Source organism: Miscanthus floridulus, chromosome 19 (genome assembly GCF_019320115.1).
Source record: "Miscanthus floridulus cultivar M001 chromosome 19, ASM1932011v1, whole genome shotgun sequence".
In the NCBI taxonomy this organism is placed as follows: Eukaryota; Viridiplantae; Streptophyta; class Magnoliopsida; order Poales; family Poaceae; genus Miscanthus; species Miscanthus floridulus.
The window spans coordinates 29,595,649-29,612,209 of record NC_089598.1 but is presented as its reverse complement, the minus strand read 5'-3'; the positions used below and the strand labels follow the sequence as shown (position 1 = coordinate 29,612,209).

The 16,561-nt window shown below is 45.1% G+C and overlaps 2 protein-coding genes across 2 annotated transcripts; one reads left to right on the top strand and one right to left on the bottom strand.

Annotated features, from left to right (window-relative positions):
* The first annotated feature begins 4,636 nt into the window (after nucleotides 1-4,636).
* On the top strand, nucleotides 4,637-6,548 carry LOC136529056 (aspartic proteinase nepenthesin-1-like). Its single transcript, XM_066522107.1, has one exon. The coding sequence runs from the start codon at nucleotides 5,015-5,017 to the stop codon at nucleotides 6,392-6,394; it is 1,380 nt and encodes a 459-aa protein (XP_066378204.1). The 5' UTR covers nucleotides 4,637-5,014; the 3' UTR covers nucleotides 6,395-6,548.
* An 843-nt stretch (nucleotides 6,549-7,391) lies between these two features.
* Nucleotides 7,392-13,432, bottom strand: LOC136527888 (serine/threonine-protein phosphatase 7 long form homolog). Its single transcript, XM_066520745.1, has 5 exons — nucleotides 13,286-13,432; nucleotides 10,816-11,443; nucleotides 10,087-10,351; nucleotides 8,693-9,997; nucleotides 7,392-8,542 (listed from the first exon to the last, which is right to left on the bottom strand). The coding sequence occupies exons 3-5, from the start codon at nucleotides 10,333-10,335 to the stop codon at nucleotides 7,982-7,984; spliced, it is 2,115 nt and encodes a 704-aa protein (XP_066376842.1). The 5' UTR covers nucleotides 10,336-10,351; nucleotides 10,816-11,443; nucleotides 13,286-13,432; the 3' UTR covers nucleotides 7,392-7,981.
* Between the last annotated feature and the right edge of the window lie 3,129 nt (nucleotides 13,433-16,561).

The following is a 16,561-nucleotide window of genomic DNA, read 5'->3' as shown; positions in this document are numbered from 1 at the left end:
GGATTTAAAAATCTAATAAATGAAAACGAATATTTGAGCCTCTGCAAGATCTTAAATAAAAAAATCGCAAACTATAGAGTTGTAGATCGCTTCTACATCTATAACTTTTGTATGAAGTTTATATTAACTCTACTTTATATGAAAAAGTTATGATTCTTTTATAAAAAAAAGCGACTGCCTCACATGTAAACCAATGCCACCTCAACAAAACCATCTAACCACTTTGAAATGGTTAAGGAGGTTGGGGCGGGAGGGGGGGGGGGGGGGGGGGGGGGGGGGGGGGGGGGTTATTTTGTTTGGTTTTAAAAGTTTAATGTGTGATGCTGTCTAATATTGGATTTTTGGGGATTTTCAAAATCAGCGTTTAGTTTTTTTTTTATAGATGGCTTGACTCACAATTATATCAACACTAATGAGTTGATAGTCCCTATTTTTTTAGTGCTAAATTTCCATAACACTGTTTTAACATGGTAGTAAGCATTATTGCAACATCCTTGTCTACGGAATGGACGGGATGCGCTCACTCACACGCCAGGAGCGACTGTAGGACGTCGTTGGCACGGATCAATCATCTTTACACGTGATTTGGTATACGGTTATTACTTATTGAATTTTGTCATTTTATCTTTCTTTTTTTTTATCTTTACACGAAGCTACGATCCAGTGCTCTGCATGTCATGGTGGCCTTTTTGTCATTTTATCTTTCTTTTTTTTAGAATTTTGTCATTTTATCCAGTGCTCTGCACCTTTTAAAAAAAGATTCAGTAACCACCTCTCTACCGGAAACAAGCTACATACCTGATCAATTCACGAAGCTACGATCCGTATCTCATCCATTTCGGGTGCGTTTGGTTTCTTGATATCCATTGATGGGATGGGACCATCCATAGATATGTAGCGTTTGGTTGGGCTGGGACAAGCAAACTCATAGATAAGAAATATAACCCCAGATGCTAGATTTCCTTGGCGAAAAAAATCTGGCGGACTAGCTTATCCATCTCTTCTACTTTTTGTCATTAGTAAATAAATTATATTATTACTCAGTAATTATAATGGTAGGATTAGTGGTGATAAGTGCTTATTAGTGGTGCTAATTAACATATTTTATTTTAAATTAGTGATTATCATGATAAAATTAGTATTAGTGCATATTTATTAGTGTCTAATTAGTTGTTATTATTATTAAATAATAGATATAATTAGTTAACTATTCTCATCCCATTCATTTTCATTCATCTAACCAAACAGAAAAATAGCTCGTTTCATACATTCAACCAAACATGCATCACGGATATCCTTATCCTAAATATCCATATCACATCCTAATTTCAAGTCTCAGCTGCACAGGGAGGGGAGTACGTACGCGTACGTACAGAGTATTTCTGCTGATGTCCGAAAGCACGAGCAAATCATTTGCACCGTACACCAACTAATCGGCTCCAACACGTACGTTACACGTCAACACGCAACCACCGCTAGATTCCGTAGCATTTGACTAACCATCTGTCTTGTCCTGCTCGCCGGTGGCAAATTAAGGATTCCAGGTCATTTTATACGCCGCCGTCGACGTCGTCGGCCGGTCGCCCTCGCCGCGGCCGGCCTAACGCACGGTCGGTGTCACCGAGTGCACCGGCGACTACAAAGCTCAGCTCGATCAGGATGCTCTGCTCCGATGCTCTCCTAACAATAACACGGCCGTTGAATTCTGGCTGCTTTCACATAAAGGGTGTTTAGTTGAGTGAATTTTGGATTTTGGGCTACCGTAGCACTTTTGTTTTTATTTGGCAATTAGTGTTCAATCATGGTCTAATTAGACTCAAAACGTTCGTCTCGTGATTTCCAACCAAACTGTGCAATTAGTTTTTATTTTCGCCTACATTTAATGCTTCATGCACGTATCGCAAAATTTGATGTGATGGGTACTGTAGTACTTTTTTGGAATTTGGCGTGGCAACTAAACACAGGCATAGAAAAAAGAGGGCAGCTAGGTGCATGTTTATTGACCAGTGGTCGCTACACTACAGGGATCTGTTTTTTTTTAATGTCTACAGGGATCTGGTTGGTCGTACGTGTGCAAGAGTATATGTTTTTGCGCATTGTCAACATGTCATTGACCCGCCTCGCTCGCAGAAATAACAAGGGGATAGATGAGCTCTTAATCTGTTTGCTTGCTGTTAAGTGGGAGGTGACCCTCCTCCCGAAGTGTCTGGTAAGTGATCTTGACAGTTTGCCTAGCCACGAGGCCTGCATTATCATAAGGCCGACACTGAAGAGCAAGAATCTTACTAGTGGATTCCTCTTTTTTTTTGTTAAATATGTTATGACTCTTATAAAAAATACTTATCTCTTTGTAGTTTCAGATGGCATAGAAAATCCAAAGCTTTTTTTTTTCTCCGTGGAACTACATACAACATCGAAATCACAATACAGTTTTTGTTGTTAAAAAAGACGCACACAGAGCCGCGACCACATGATAGGCAAGACCGCTTCGGCCTGTTCGCTGGTTGGTTTCTGGGCTGGTTTGAACTGGCTGGTGCTGGTTTGTTGTGAGAGGAAAACACTGTTGACTGACTAGTTTGGGCTAGCTGAAACCAACAAGCGAACAGGCTGAAGAAAATCTTATCACACCATTCTTTCCAGCCTCAAAACCGATTGCATGATTGCATCAGGCACCACGCCTCACGCTGATTGCAGGAACCAAAGCTACTCTGATCATCACTACAGCTACAGGCTACAATTAGTTATCCCTAGAGGAAGAAAAATAGCCATCTGGAGAGAGGTGAGAGGAGCGTTCGTACCGGTGGTGGAGCTCGCCTACCCACCCTGGTTGACTCTGCTCTCTGCAGTCTGCACACCGGCCGGGCGGCCCCCGATGGATGCGATGATTTCCGGCCGGTGCGGACAAAGACGCCTCCCCCGCCAGGTGGTTGGTGAAAACAACGGTTTACTGGACGTTTTTGTCAAAAGGGATCAGTGAGGTGCCAGTGCTGCCGGTCTCCGTCAGCGTCAGGGTTTCCTTTTGGGATGGAGTCGTGCGTTTCAGGGTTGAAGCCCAAAACAACCATGAAACGCCATTTCTGTAGATATCGTGCGATCCTTTTCTTCCCCGAATGAAGCAACAGTTGATGCACTAAGGCCTGGTTTAGTTCCAAAAAATTTTCACCCTAAATTATCACATCGAATCTTGCGACACATGTATGGAGTATTAAATATAGACGAAAAAAAACTAATTGCACAGTTTGGTTGAAAATCACGAGACGAATGTTTTAAGACTAATTAGTCCATGATTAGGCATATGTGCTACAGTAACTAACATGCGTTAATGATGAATTAATTAGGCTTAATAAATTCGTCTCGTAGTTTTCAGACGAGCTATGTAATTAATTTTTTTTATTAGTATCCGAAAACCCCTTCCGACATCCCCGAAACATCCGATGTGACATCAAAAATGTTCATTTCGCGAACTAAACACAGTCTAATAAAAGCCATGACTTTGAGACAAAGCAAGCCTCAACACAGCACCGACCGATTGTGTTATTGGGATCTGAATGATGCGGTTCATTTTGGACGAGGCGATAGCCATTGTTGTTGTTGTTTTCTTCTTTCTCGAATACGTAAAAAGCGTGCGTATCATTGTATTAAGATCGAGAGAGGCGATAGCCGTTGTTGCATTTGTTGTACATTCATTTGTCTTGTTAGCTCAGGCGATCACCCTGTCAACATGTATTACTGCCCACAACAATGCATTATTGGCTCTACTGGTATCAAACAATTTTGCTGAGATTAAAAAGTAATGTATGTAAGCGTGTTAGCAAAGAGAATCTTCATAATTTGGTATATACTATGACATCATTGAGCGATTTCACATCACGGCCTTTCTGCTATTTGTTCTTGCTCAAAATGTGTTGGAAGCAGAGGGTCCATGGTTTGACGGCTTTCTTATTAATGCGTCATTGGTCTTTTTGTGTGAAGTACTTATCGATGCTATCAAACATTCTTTCCTTGCAAAATTTAATGAGATAAAGCCAGTTGCATATTCAGAGTTTTTGGAAGATCTTTGCAAGCAGATCCTCCTTGTCCTTAGGGCACAGTCTGCTTTGATTGGTTGAGCATACCAAAAGTTTGTGGCATTGAAGTTCAATTGCCTAGAAGTATTGATAGTATAGTACAGCACAGATGAATATTATAGTATCTTCTTCCAAGGGCTTTGTCGATTCGAGGAACTAATTAGTCCAATTTTGTGGTGTTTACAGTTTATTTCTGACCTCCGTTTGTGCATAGCTCAGCTTCGTCCTAAATTATCTGCTGTCACCTAACCAAGATGTTCTGATCTGTCATGTAGGGCAGGTTTATACATTTCCTTCGGAAAAAAAAGAAACAAACTACTATGTCATATTTCGTGTTCCACAGCAGCTCGATAAGATTGTTCGCATTGCGTCAAAAGAAGAAGAAAATAAGTAAGATCAATTACATATAATGATTGTATTTTTTCCGCGACCGTCCCATTGCACGTTTTTCATATAATGATTGCACTTTGAAAGTAAAGAGAGTAAAAAAGTCTACTATAATTAGTTGGGCTAAACCTATAAATACACTTATTTGGAGATAAATTTTAAAAGGTAGAAGCGCACTTATTTGGGAGTTGGGACTGGAGGGAGTATGTCCAATTGTCCATCCTGCCTTCTGCTGTGTTTACACAAGGCAGTCGAGGAGGGGTCAAACATACACGCTGGTGCCGTCCCTGGGCGTCTTCACCAGTTCTTACCTACGTCTTGCTTTGTCGCGCCGAGGGTACAAAATATTGAAGAAAGTGGAGTACATGCCAAAACGACGGCGTATACAATGTTCTTTTCTTTTGACAAAAACAATGTCACCGGCTTCTGCCAACAAGTAGGCATCGGTGGCACATCACCCAACTGCTTCTCCTCCTCACTCCTCTGAACTACTATATCCAGTGCTTCATCTACGAGTCTCTAATCGCCATGACTAGCCGCGTGCTTTAGGACGCATAAATATGCAGTGCAAAGCTCCTGTAATCTCAATACAAGGGATGAAGCAGCTCGTGGCGTTGCTGGTACTGATCGTGCTCCCCGTGCGCGCGGTGCCTGTCTCCGGCGCCGGCGTCGTGGCGGCGCTGCTCACGCACGCCGACGCCGGCCACGGCCTCACGAGGCCCGAGCTCGTGCGGCGAATGGCGCACCGCGCCAGGGCGCGCCGCCGGCTCCTGTCCGCCTCGCACGACGACGAGCGCCGCCCCGTGGGCGCCGGGCTCGGCGCCGGCGGCGGCGGGATCGTGACGAACGAGTACCTGGTGCGCCTGGCGGTCGGCACGCCGCCGCGGCCCGTGGCGCTGACGCTCGACACCGGCAGCGACCTCGTCTGGACGCAGTGCGCGCCCTGCCGCGACTGCTTCGACCAGGGCCTCCCGGTCCTGGACCCCGCGGCGTCCTCCACGTACGCCGCGCTCCCCTGCGGCGCGCCGCGGTGCCGCGCGCTCCCGTTCACGTCGTGCGGCGGCGGCGGCCGGAGCTGGGGCAACAACCGGAGCTGCGCCTACGTCTACCACTACGGCGACAAGTCGGTCACCGTCGGCGAGATCGCCACCGACCGCTTCACCTTCGGCGGCGGCAATGGCGACGGCCTCCCCACGCGGCGCCTGACCTTCGGCTGCGGCCACTTGAACAAGGGCGTGTTCCAGTCGAACGAGACCGGCGTTGCCGGCTTCGGCAGGGGGAGGTGGTCGCTGCCCTCCCAGCTCAACGTCACGAGCTTCTCCCACTGCTTCACCTCCATGTTCGAGTCCAAGAGCAGCCTCCTCACTCTCGGCGGCGCGCCGGCGGCCGCGCTCTACAGCCACGCGCACATCAGCGGCGAGGTCCGGACCACCCCGCTCCTCAAGAACCCCTCGCAGCCGTCGCTCTACTTCCTGTCGCTCAAGGGCATATCCGTGGGCAAGACACGGCTGCCGGTCCCGGAGGCCAAGTTCCGGTCGACGATCATCGACTCCGGCGCGTCCATCACGACGCTCCCCGACCAAGTGTACGAGGCCGTGAAGGCGGAGTTCGCGGCGCAGGTCGGGCTGCCGCCCAGCGGCGTGGAGGGGTCGGCGCTCGACCTCTGCTTCGCGCTCCCCGTGACGGCGCTCTGGCGCCGCCCGCCCGTCCCGTCGCTGACGCTGCACCTGGAGGGCGCCGACTGGGAGCTGCCGCGCGGCAACTACGTGTTCGAGGACCTCGGTGCGCGCGTCATGTGCGTCGTGCTGGACGCGGCGCCCGGGGAGCAGACCGTCATCGGCAACTTCCAGCAGCAGAACACGCACGTCGTGTACGACCTCGAGAACGACCGGCTGTCTTTCGCTTCGGCACGGTGCGACAGCCTTGTAGCTTCACTCTAGTCGCTACTCACTAGTAGTGTTTGTACAAAGAAAAGGTAGATCTTTTTAGTACTAAAAATACTAGTAGGTGAAAAAAAAAGTCTTTCACTGTGATGGTAGACGTTGGAAAGCAACAGAGGAATTTTTGCGTGCAATTTGTCACGCCTTCTTTCCAGACGAGTACATAGCATCTTCAATTTGACCATGTTTTAAAGAGTTTTCATTAATCTTACAACATACTAGTACTTTAGTAGCACCTTGCGAGCTGGTTTACACCGGATTTTTCTGTCTCCGCGTTCAGCCTGTCAACCATACATACAGCTGACACCTGACAAAGCATCAGCTTCTTATCGGAACGCTCCGACTGATAGGAACGCTCCGGCTCGGAGCAGAAGCGTTTCGCTTTCAGGGCTTTGTCGGCAGGTGAATAAGACACCAATGAGGCTACGACCCATAGGCCCGTTCGGTTTACCTTATATTCGGTTTGTTCGGCTTCTTTTTTCATCCAGAACAGTGTTTTTCAACCAAAATTCTACCAGCCGAACAGGGCCTAAACGGCCAAACAGTTTGGTCAATGTTTGTGAACTACTAACTCGGCGCACTTTTTTTTTCGCCGGGGGGAGGGGGGTTGTGAACAGTGCTGGTGGCAATATATGTGACCTACAGTGCCAAGGAGCTATGACACTCCCACAATATTCTTAACAAATCATTCAACAAATTCAACGGGTTCATTGTCTTACCCATTCTGTGTGAATGCGCATCTGACATATGGGTTCATGATGTAGCCCCGTTCGGCTGGCTAAATTTTTGCTGAAATTGGCTGAAAAATATTGTTCTGGCTAAATTGTTGTGAGAGAAAAACACTGTTCCAGTTGAAAAAAGAAGTCGAACAAGCCAGATATGGGGTATGCCAAACAGGCAACCATGATTTGGGACCCTGGCAACCATGATTTGGGACACTGACATGCCTGTTCAAGGCACCCTGGCAACCATGATTTGGGACACATGAGCATGTGGCAGCAGAAAGCACGAGAACATTACTGTACAGGGCTAGAAGAAGCCTGCACAAGGCCGGTCACTGCCACTGTCGCCAGTCAGAACTTACACGCATGACATTTGGATTAATATACAAGAGCCGTTCACAAATCACAGGCATGGCAATTGGAGCAACATGGGCGATGGTTTGATAGAGTTGCGACAATTGCCATCGGCACAACTGCACGAGGCAAACAATTTTACTGTGACTGATGATATCAGGATAATCACGACGAAACAAGTTACAGAATCAACCCCATGCCACCAGCAACAAAAGAACTAACAATCTCATGTCAAATCTTAAAAAAAATGCTTCTAATCCCTACATTAACTAACACAGATAATCACTGCTCGATTTGGATGGGATCAACAATGGCAGATGACGGTGGGCAGGAAGAATAAATGCCATTGCAATTGTTGTTTTCCTCACCGGTATGCTCCACTATCATGACGCCATGTTCAGCTGTGCTAGGGTTTTCCTGATCCTCAGCCTCTACTACTTCAAGGCTCTGCTGTACGGTACATGATTCAGTACCTAGAGCTACTAACCCTGGGTCGTCCTGTTCCTCACACTTAGGCTCCACCATCAATATAGTCCACCATCAATATAGTCTGCTCCATTTCAAGGTGGTCTTCTAGATGTTGATCTTGATGGAGATCCTCATCCGATCGAGGAACAACCAAATCAGTCACGGGAGTGGCTGCATCACAAATCTCAGTGGCTGGTGCAGCTGAATCACAGTTTTCCTCCACACCCAGTGAAGGATTTTCAGGGAGCACATTGATCGAGAAGTCGTTTTCCTCTTCCATAGGCTCCAGGGCAAATGAAGCGCGCTCCACTGTGTTAAGTTCTTCATCTTCCTCTTGTTGCCCTTCTTGGTTGGTATCTATATTTTCTTGAGCTTCAAGCAAAAGTTGAGGTGTATGTTGACTTGCAGCTGCATCAACATGTGGACTAGTATCCGAATGAAAAGGTGGAACAGCTGAGTCACTATTATTCTGGATCTCACCAAGATCTTGCAAGACATCTTCAAAGCCATGCAAAAACTCAGCAACCAAGGCTTGAGTGGTTGCATCAGCTGTAGTTGTCATGGCTCTCTTGGCCTTCTTCACCATACCTTCCAGTTTATCAACCTACAACAGTTAGGGAATACTTCAAATTAAATACTGGTTCACTATATGCATAGTAATTTGATTGAAGAAGTTGTGCTTGTACTCAAATCTTAAACAGTGCATGAAAATTATTTCCAGAAATGTGAACTAAATAAGAGATTAGTGTTTTACTGCTTTGCGGATTATTGGAGACTTGGCTTGGTACTGAAGATCTAAGGAATCATCAGTTGGAGCTGAAGGTCCCGCTTCTATGTCATCACTGGTTGCTGGGACAAGGTACCGCCGTGTTGCTCCTGAGTACCAGCGCAGATACTCCTCATAAGAAGATGGGTCATATTGCTCTGTATCTCGAAATATGCGCTGTTGTCGTGCTTCCCATTCCTGGATATACTCATGGTGTGTTTCTTCCCAGTTCTCTCGTTCTTTGCCACGTCTGCTAATACGATGTAATGACTGTAGCGTAGGCCGGAAAGGTGGTGGAATGCATTGTCGAAGCCCGAATTGCCGCATCACTCGCTCGGGCAAATACATTTCAACTATAGGGAAGTTTATTAATGGAGCTTGTGTAAGCCACAGGTCCGCGTCTCTTGTACAAAGTGGGGGTAAGGTTGAGGACTCTATCTGCAGGTAGGGTTCCCACTTCACCTGATCAACTCGCTGAAGGTTCAGTTCATCTCTGTACTGCTTAAGGCAGCGAGTAGCATTCTCACTTTGTGTGCGTGCCCCCACCCAACGGAAGCCGATTGGAGGTAAGTCCTGTTCAATGCCTATCTCTGTGCATAAAGGAGACCGAACCAATGGTCTGCCAACATGAAAGCGCTCCCAACTCCAAAGCTGCAAGAGAAGCAATGAACCGCCAATATTCTTGATATTGTGGGAGGAGGCAACCGAGCAAAGAGATCGGTACAGGAATGACAGAACTGCAGAACCCCAGCTGTATGTGCTAACACGTGAAAGATCAGCAATCAGAGGAAGATATATCAGACTCATCCTTCCTGTCCCATCTGGAAAGAGCACCCCGCATAAAAGGCTCAGTATATATGCTCGAACATGCCTTTCAACTTTCATATCATCCGCCTCCTCTGGTAATTCATAGAAGTTTTTCTTAAGCCATTTGTAATGCAGGAAGGACTTTCCAGGCATTGCTGGCCCCCTTGCATCCTGGCCTAAACAATCAAGGACCACTTGCGCATAATCATGATCAGTGGTAGAACAAACCGGACGGCCATCAATAGGAAGAGCAAACAACATTGCGACATCTTGAAGTGTAACAGTTATCTCCCCGGAGGCCAAGTGGAAGCTATGGGTCTCTGGCCTCCAACGCTCAACAAGGGCAGTAATCAATGCTTTGTCCAACTGAGGCATCTTCTGGCAAATTTGTGCGAGCCCAAGCAAACCTGCATCTCTCAGATAAGGCCGATATCTCTCATGAAATTTCAAAGGCTTGTGATGACGTAACTTCAACTGCTCCACTGCCTGCAACATTAAGATTCAGTGGAAATGTACAATTCAGTCTCATGAAACTTATGATGAGCTATGGAAAAAACCAATGTCATTAAAGAAACCTGATCACCAAAAATCGCATCGGAACGATGGTTGATCTTAGGGTTGAGTAACGTGGAGGATACTTCTGATGGTCCTACATAGCAAGCTGGGGATTGTCTTGGAATCAACACAGGCTGATCTTCCCTGTCAGAGGTACTCGGTGAAGAAGGTGCAGAGGTTTCGAGATGATCCATATCTTTTTCTGCCACAGCACCTCTTCCACGACCATGACCACAGCGACCACCTCCTCTTCTCTTTGTAGGAGACATCCCCCTTTACATAGCCCTGTGTTATCAACATCATGAATTCAGAAAGGAAGATGCCATAGACGATTGATGACTGACTGCTAAAAAGCAAAGCTGTTAATCAGTTATTGAACATGACATGCTTAAAAGAACGGGAATTCATCACTAATCTTTTTTAGAAAATCGATTTTCTGCAGTCCTTGGCCGTGTTTAGATCTGCAGTAGCAGTGCGGCAGCCATACCGCAGCCATAGCATCAGAATGGACTGGTCAGTTCAAAACTCGCGGCGCATGCCTTGCGTGGTGAAAAGAATTGCCTGAGCCATGGCTCTATTTGGCACGATTCTCGCGGCCAGCGCTCGATAATCCAATTAAAAGTGGTCCCAAACACAGCCCTAGTCTTCTAGACCTAATATCCTATAAATTGAAAAACACACACACTTTCCCCTCATGTTTCTCCACGTCCATAGAACAAAAGAGAAATAAAAAAGCATCTGTGGAGCACCTTAGTGCAGCAATGTTTCCTCAATGAATGAGATCCGTGAGCTTCAGACATGTAAGGTGAATGTGTTAACCCCGACATCAGAAGATAAATCAAACTGTGGACTTAAGTTCAGTCAGGAATTTGTGTATAGAAAGGAGCAAGAAAACATATGCACTTGATCAATAAAGCGCTCATCGCTTGTTCTTCTTGGAAGTTCAATCCCCTTGCAAGCAATGGCAGCCCTTGTACCTTTCCCTTTTCCATTCAGCCTACTTCTTAGCTTTATTCCATCAGTCTAAGGTGAAGTCCGTGACGAAGATCTTTCTATAAACAAGTAGGAATGAATGTTTGTCTTTGATGAAATTTAGAGAGAAAGAACAGTGTGGACTAAAAAAGAGATAACTGGGAGAGGATTGAGTACAAAGTTGGATGGCACTATCCACTGGTATGTTGTGAAAGTCTCAACAAAGTTGAAAGGACCCCATGCCTTCTATCTCTCTTCAACGCTTCCATTAACCTTAGCCTCTGAATACTCTGCTTAATATGATCCCCCTCTCCAGCCAGAGAGGATTGAGTACAACATTGATTCCGGAAGATCTTTGTTCCTAGTATTTCAAAGCCTAACTAGGCACGAAGCAGTGAGTGTGATCTGCTTTCAAGAAATGTCGGAAAAGAGTCAGTAACGCTATCAGTGAACAGAGTTGGTGTAAAATCCAGCTGAAGTACCATACAGCACCACAGGGCGAAGCATATTGAATTGCGAACATTCGCTCCACTTGAACATTGACTAATTCTTTGTTTTGAAGACTGTAATAGTAAGAAAATTGTAAATTATCTGCCATGGTATACCTCTGTTATAGCTTCAGTCTACCTTTTCTTATGGTCTCCAGTGTACTACTATCAGCCCTACTAGGCAATATCTACCTTCACAAGCTCAATCAGGACTCAGGAGACATGAAGGATCTGGAAGAAGCATGAAATTTGGCTGCTCATAAGGTGACAACATGGGCAGAGGACAAAAGCAGGGTGCACCACTCTCAGCTGCTGATTCTAGGTTGATTGTATTTGGTTGGTAGAAAACCTACTTATCCAGGAACAGGTGAATGATCATAAAAGGCGCACATACTACGAAGAAATATGATATTCTCAAAACAGGGAAGGCTATGGATACACATGGGACACCTTTGTTTGAACATGGATTGTTCCATGAAGGAATCAATCTCTACAGGTCAAACCTAGCAAGATGAAATCCAGTGTTGAAAAAGAACCTTTCAAGTTAGGAATGAAACTATAGACATGGATATATGTTAGTAAAAAGAGGAATTGAAGCCCATCACAGTGGTGAGCACAGCTCTCTCGTCGTGCCCAGAAACTGCTATGCAACCGAGAAATTATATCCCATCTATCACAATTCTATCAACTAATTGACAAAGCAATCATATGACTGTTTGAGAACAGTTCACTCTCAGATAAGAAAAAAGGTTAAATAGCATGCATACCACTCCCCCTAGCTGGGTTTACCCACCTATCATTATTTTTCTTCCCCTTGCTAAATAGCACCTGTATCCGATGCCAATAGCTCCGTCTAGCACTTTGTTAAGTTGTCACGTGGTCTGCTTCTTTCACCATCTCCTGAGCCCCTACAACTACGAGCCCAGCTGTGCTTTCACCTTTACTCAGTGAGCAGCAGAAGTTCAACAGGCAAAAAGAATGTTCTGAAATATCACCCCAACGTGAACCCCAGACCAACACTCAAAAAAAAAAGGCAGCAGGATGTTGTGAAAATAGGATACCCAAAGTAAAAGAATAGAACACCCAGGAAAGCAGATAGTTGAAGAAGTTCAGAATACTGTTCAAGAATCGAGATATTATCTTAGACACTGAATTCAAGAAAAGACCTAATGAACTCAGGTGCTACAAATCCAAACATCAATCCAATAAAACATAGAACCATTGTAGACATGTCTCCATGATGCAGGTGCCAGTGGTGGAGCCAGGATCTTTCAATTGGGTGTCCCGATTTCCCAAGCCAAAACAAAATGCTCAGTTCAAAAGAAAAAGAAGTTCACAATATCGATAATGATTGAAATTGTTCAGGCATGCGTGGAATAATGGAATAACAAAATATTCAATGAAATTACAATTTAATTTTAACATCATGATCCATTGCTTGGAAGGCTGATTATTATCACCATACTTAGCTTAAAAAGGAACTGTCCCTCAACAAATGGGAAAAGGCAATTGTTCAAGTGTTGATCCCCCATGTTATTTCTCAATTTATTCTTCACGTGTTCATTGAAGGAAATACTGTAAACAGTAGCGGCTACTGTTAGTACTAGCACAAGGGCAGACCCAGTAAAGGGACATGTACAACCGATAATTTTTGCAAAAATTTCGAAGCTAGTAGACATCAAATAGCCAAATAGATTTAAGTTAGGGTTTGGGTGCTCGGTTTCGCACAGCAGGAAGGGAAGAGAAGGGGTGGGAATACCTGGAGGGTGCTCGTCGCCGGCGAAGATACCGACGAAGGCCTCGGCACCTGGCGAAGGGCGGCGGCGTAGGCGGCGGCGGCAGCGGTAGCCCACCCAGTCGTCGGAGAAGAGAGGGGTTGGAGGGAGAGAGAGAGGCAGAGAGAGCGCACGCGGGGTGAACCGCATGCGACGTACAGCCCGGTCCGGGTTTCTTGGGCCCAGGGGAGCGTACCCGCACGGGCCTTCTCTTGGGCCGTTCCTTTTCACGTTTTTTTTTATCGAAATTGTTTTGTTATTTATTTATTTCTCTATCTTTTTTATCTTTTATCTTCTTGATTCCGTTTATATTCTCTCCATGGGACACTTCCAATAGCTGGTGGGATACTGGTTCCAAACAAGAGAACAATAATAATATTTACTTAATATATTGTAAATAAGTAAATGGAACAATTCTACACATTTTATTAAGGTTGAACAATTCTGAAGCTAGAAACCATTTACACTATAAACCTAGAGCAATTGCAAGAACCTGAACTTTTTTTCTCGTAAAGATATAACACTTTTCTCTTGAATTAGAAATAGTTTTTTCTATGTGACAATTTCAAGTAAATGTAAATATTTTTGTCCTATACACGGAACAGCAACCAGTGAACCAGGAATGTTGTTCTACTCCAGAAAAAATGATTTAGGTGCTTCAACAATGACTAGTGAGGAGTATCGACACTTTGATATATCGTGAAAAAATTAAGTCTTCCTAACGCTCTCTTTGCATTCCGCAATTTATTCCAAGGATTGTCGTGCTAGAGTAGGGTTAAAATCTAGGTCGCAAAACTCTTTTATGTGTTAAAATAGTCAAAACCTTAGGCATATGGGTGAAGCCATATGTTTATATTCAAAAAAAAATTAGGCCTGTTTGATCCATGGGGCTAAAGTTTAGCCCACCTCTTTTAGTCAGCTTTTAACCCTCATGGATCAAAACATGAGGGCTAAAAGTGGGGGCTAAACTTTAGCCCACTGAAAGCCCTAATTTGATTTTGGCTAATTGATAAAACCATTATGGGCTAACCTTCTCTCTAAGTGTTGTGATTGAAGTAAGGTTGGTTCACATCAAGGTGGAGCTAGATGGCACTCATGGTGATGGAGATGCCAAAAGATGGTGATAAGTGCTTCAACTTAAAAAAAAGAAAGAGAAAAATAAAATGGGCTCAAGGTAAAAATAGAAAACCTAAGGCTATTTTGTTTTGCTGGTCAAGACGTAATAGAGTGCGTGATTGGGTTTATGATAGATAAATGTACTATAAAGAGGGAAAATCTTTAATTGCAATGGTTATCTAGTGCCACTAAGTGTGTCCCATTTGCATATACTTTGCGCTTAGTGACGTGGTGAGATGCATGAAAAAGCCCAGGGAAATTCCTTGTGAAAAGCTATCTCAAGTGCTAAAATTAGTTTGATGACTTTGAGAAGAAATAACACTTGTTTTGGGCATGTTGTGCATTCTAACAAAAAATTCTTATTTACGGTGCTAATTTTTCCAGGCAGGGGTTCTCTGTTGGAATGGCCTATCTAACAAGAAATTTGTGCGGGCCGAAGTGAAAATTCCAGGGGAGTGTGGAGCGTTGGGGTGCTGCTGCTGTGTACGCGTTGCTTTGTTGGGCCTGCCGCTTGCATGCATGCATGGAGACCAGCTTGCAACCGTTGACTCTGAGAGAGGGAGGCGCCACTCCAAAGCCCGAGTGAAAAGGAAAATTTTGCCTTTCGTGGGGACCGCTGCCTCTTGCATGTGCATGTGAGCCGAGGGAGCACAGGATGCAGCTGCCGCTTTGGCTCGTTGTCGATATGCCATTCGCTGGCTCGGGCATGGGACCCGCGCATGTGCTTTTTGGGTCGTTCGTTGCTCACGTTTCGTCCGAGTGCAATGGGAAAGTCCGCCTGGGCTGGTGCGAATCCGTTGTGCCTGCTGCGAGAGAGCGCTGTCCAATTGGTCGTGTGCGGAGAGACAGCTCGTGGGTGCGGGTCCGTACGCCGTTTGTTCCCGTACGCACGAACGTGTTCCGATACCACTTAAAAAGGTTCTAAATAGCTAGATGGAATAAATAGCATCAAGTTGTATTCTGGTACGGTTATTATTCAGTACTCAGTTAATACATAGTATATATATACATGCGCGAATACTATTATACATCAAGTTGTTATACCAAACATAATTCAATATCGTTCAGTACTCGCGTTTCAATATTGTTGAGTATCTCGATGTCTGGGTTTCAGGCATCCGACGTCGCAACTCGCTCGAACCCTTCTCAATTTTTTACCACAGCCTACACATGCGATAACATGACATCTCGCCAAGTTTCGTGATTTTCGGACTTCGTATGGATTTTATATAATTTTAAAACACTTTCCCGACAAGTCGGTCGCCATGTTCCGTGAACAAGATGCGTGAAAATTTCATGCGAGCTCGTGGATAGGGACTCAACATGCACCAATTAACATGAATAACATTTTTCGAAACACTACATTGCAATATTCCATGCACCTGCAGTTCAAATTTGACATATTCAAAAAAAATCAAAGAATCAAAATAAATTAAGGAAATATACAAAACAAAATCAAAATTGGCCTGAATTTTAAAATTGAGTTCAAAACAATGTATTGTAGCACCACAAAAAAACTGGGCTAAAAAAACAAAAAAAATTGCCGAGGGCTCTTTGCCGAGGGCCTGACCTGTGGCGCTCGGCAAAGAATTTTATAAAAATAAAAATAAAAAATCTTTTGCCGCAGGGCCGTGGATCTGGGCCCTCGGTCAAAGGACCCGCCGAACACAAAACAAAAAATGTCTGAGGGCTCTTTGCCGAGGGCCTTCCCCGTGGCCCTCGGCAAGGAATTGTGAAAATATAAAAAATCTTTGCCAGTGGGCCGTGCATCTGGGCCCCTCGGCCAAAGGACCGAACCCTAAATCCAGGACGCAGGCCCAAATTCGCCGATCGAAATTTTTAAAAAAAACGTCGACCGTCTCCCTCCCCCACGCGCCCGCTCGAGGCGGCCCCACGAGGTCCAAAAAAGAAGAAGAGCAACAAAGCATCCGCCGCGCGAAGCTGAGAACGCGCGTCTTCCCGAAAAGAGAAAGCGAGCAAACAAACGCCCCTCCCCCAGGGGTGAACAGAGCTAAAGGCAACGCCGCGCAGAAGAAGCCGGAGCTAGAGCCCGGCACCGGTAGCCCCCAGCGAATCCATGCACCTGCAGTTCAAATTTGACATATTCAAAAAAAATCAAAGAATCAAAATAAATTAAGGAAATA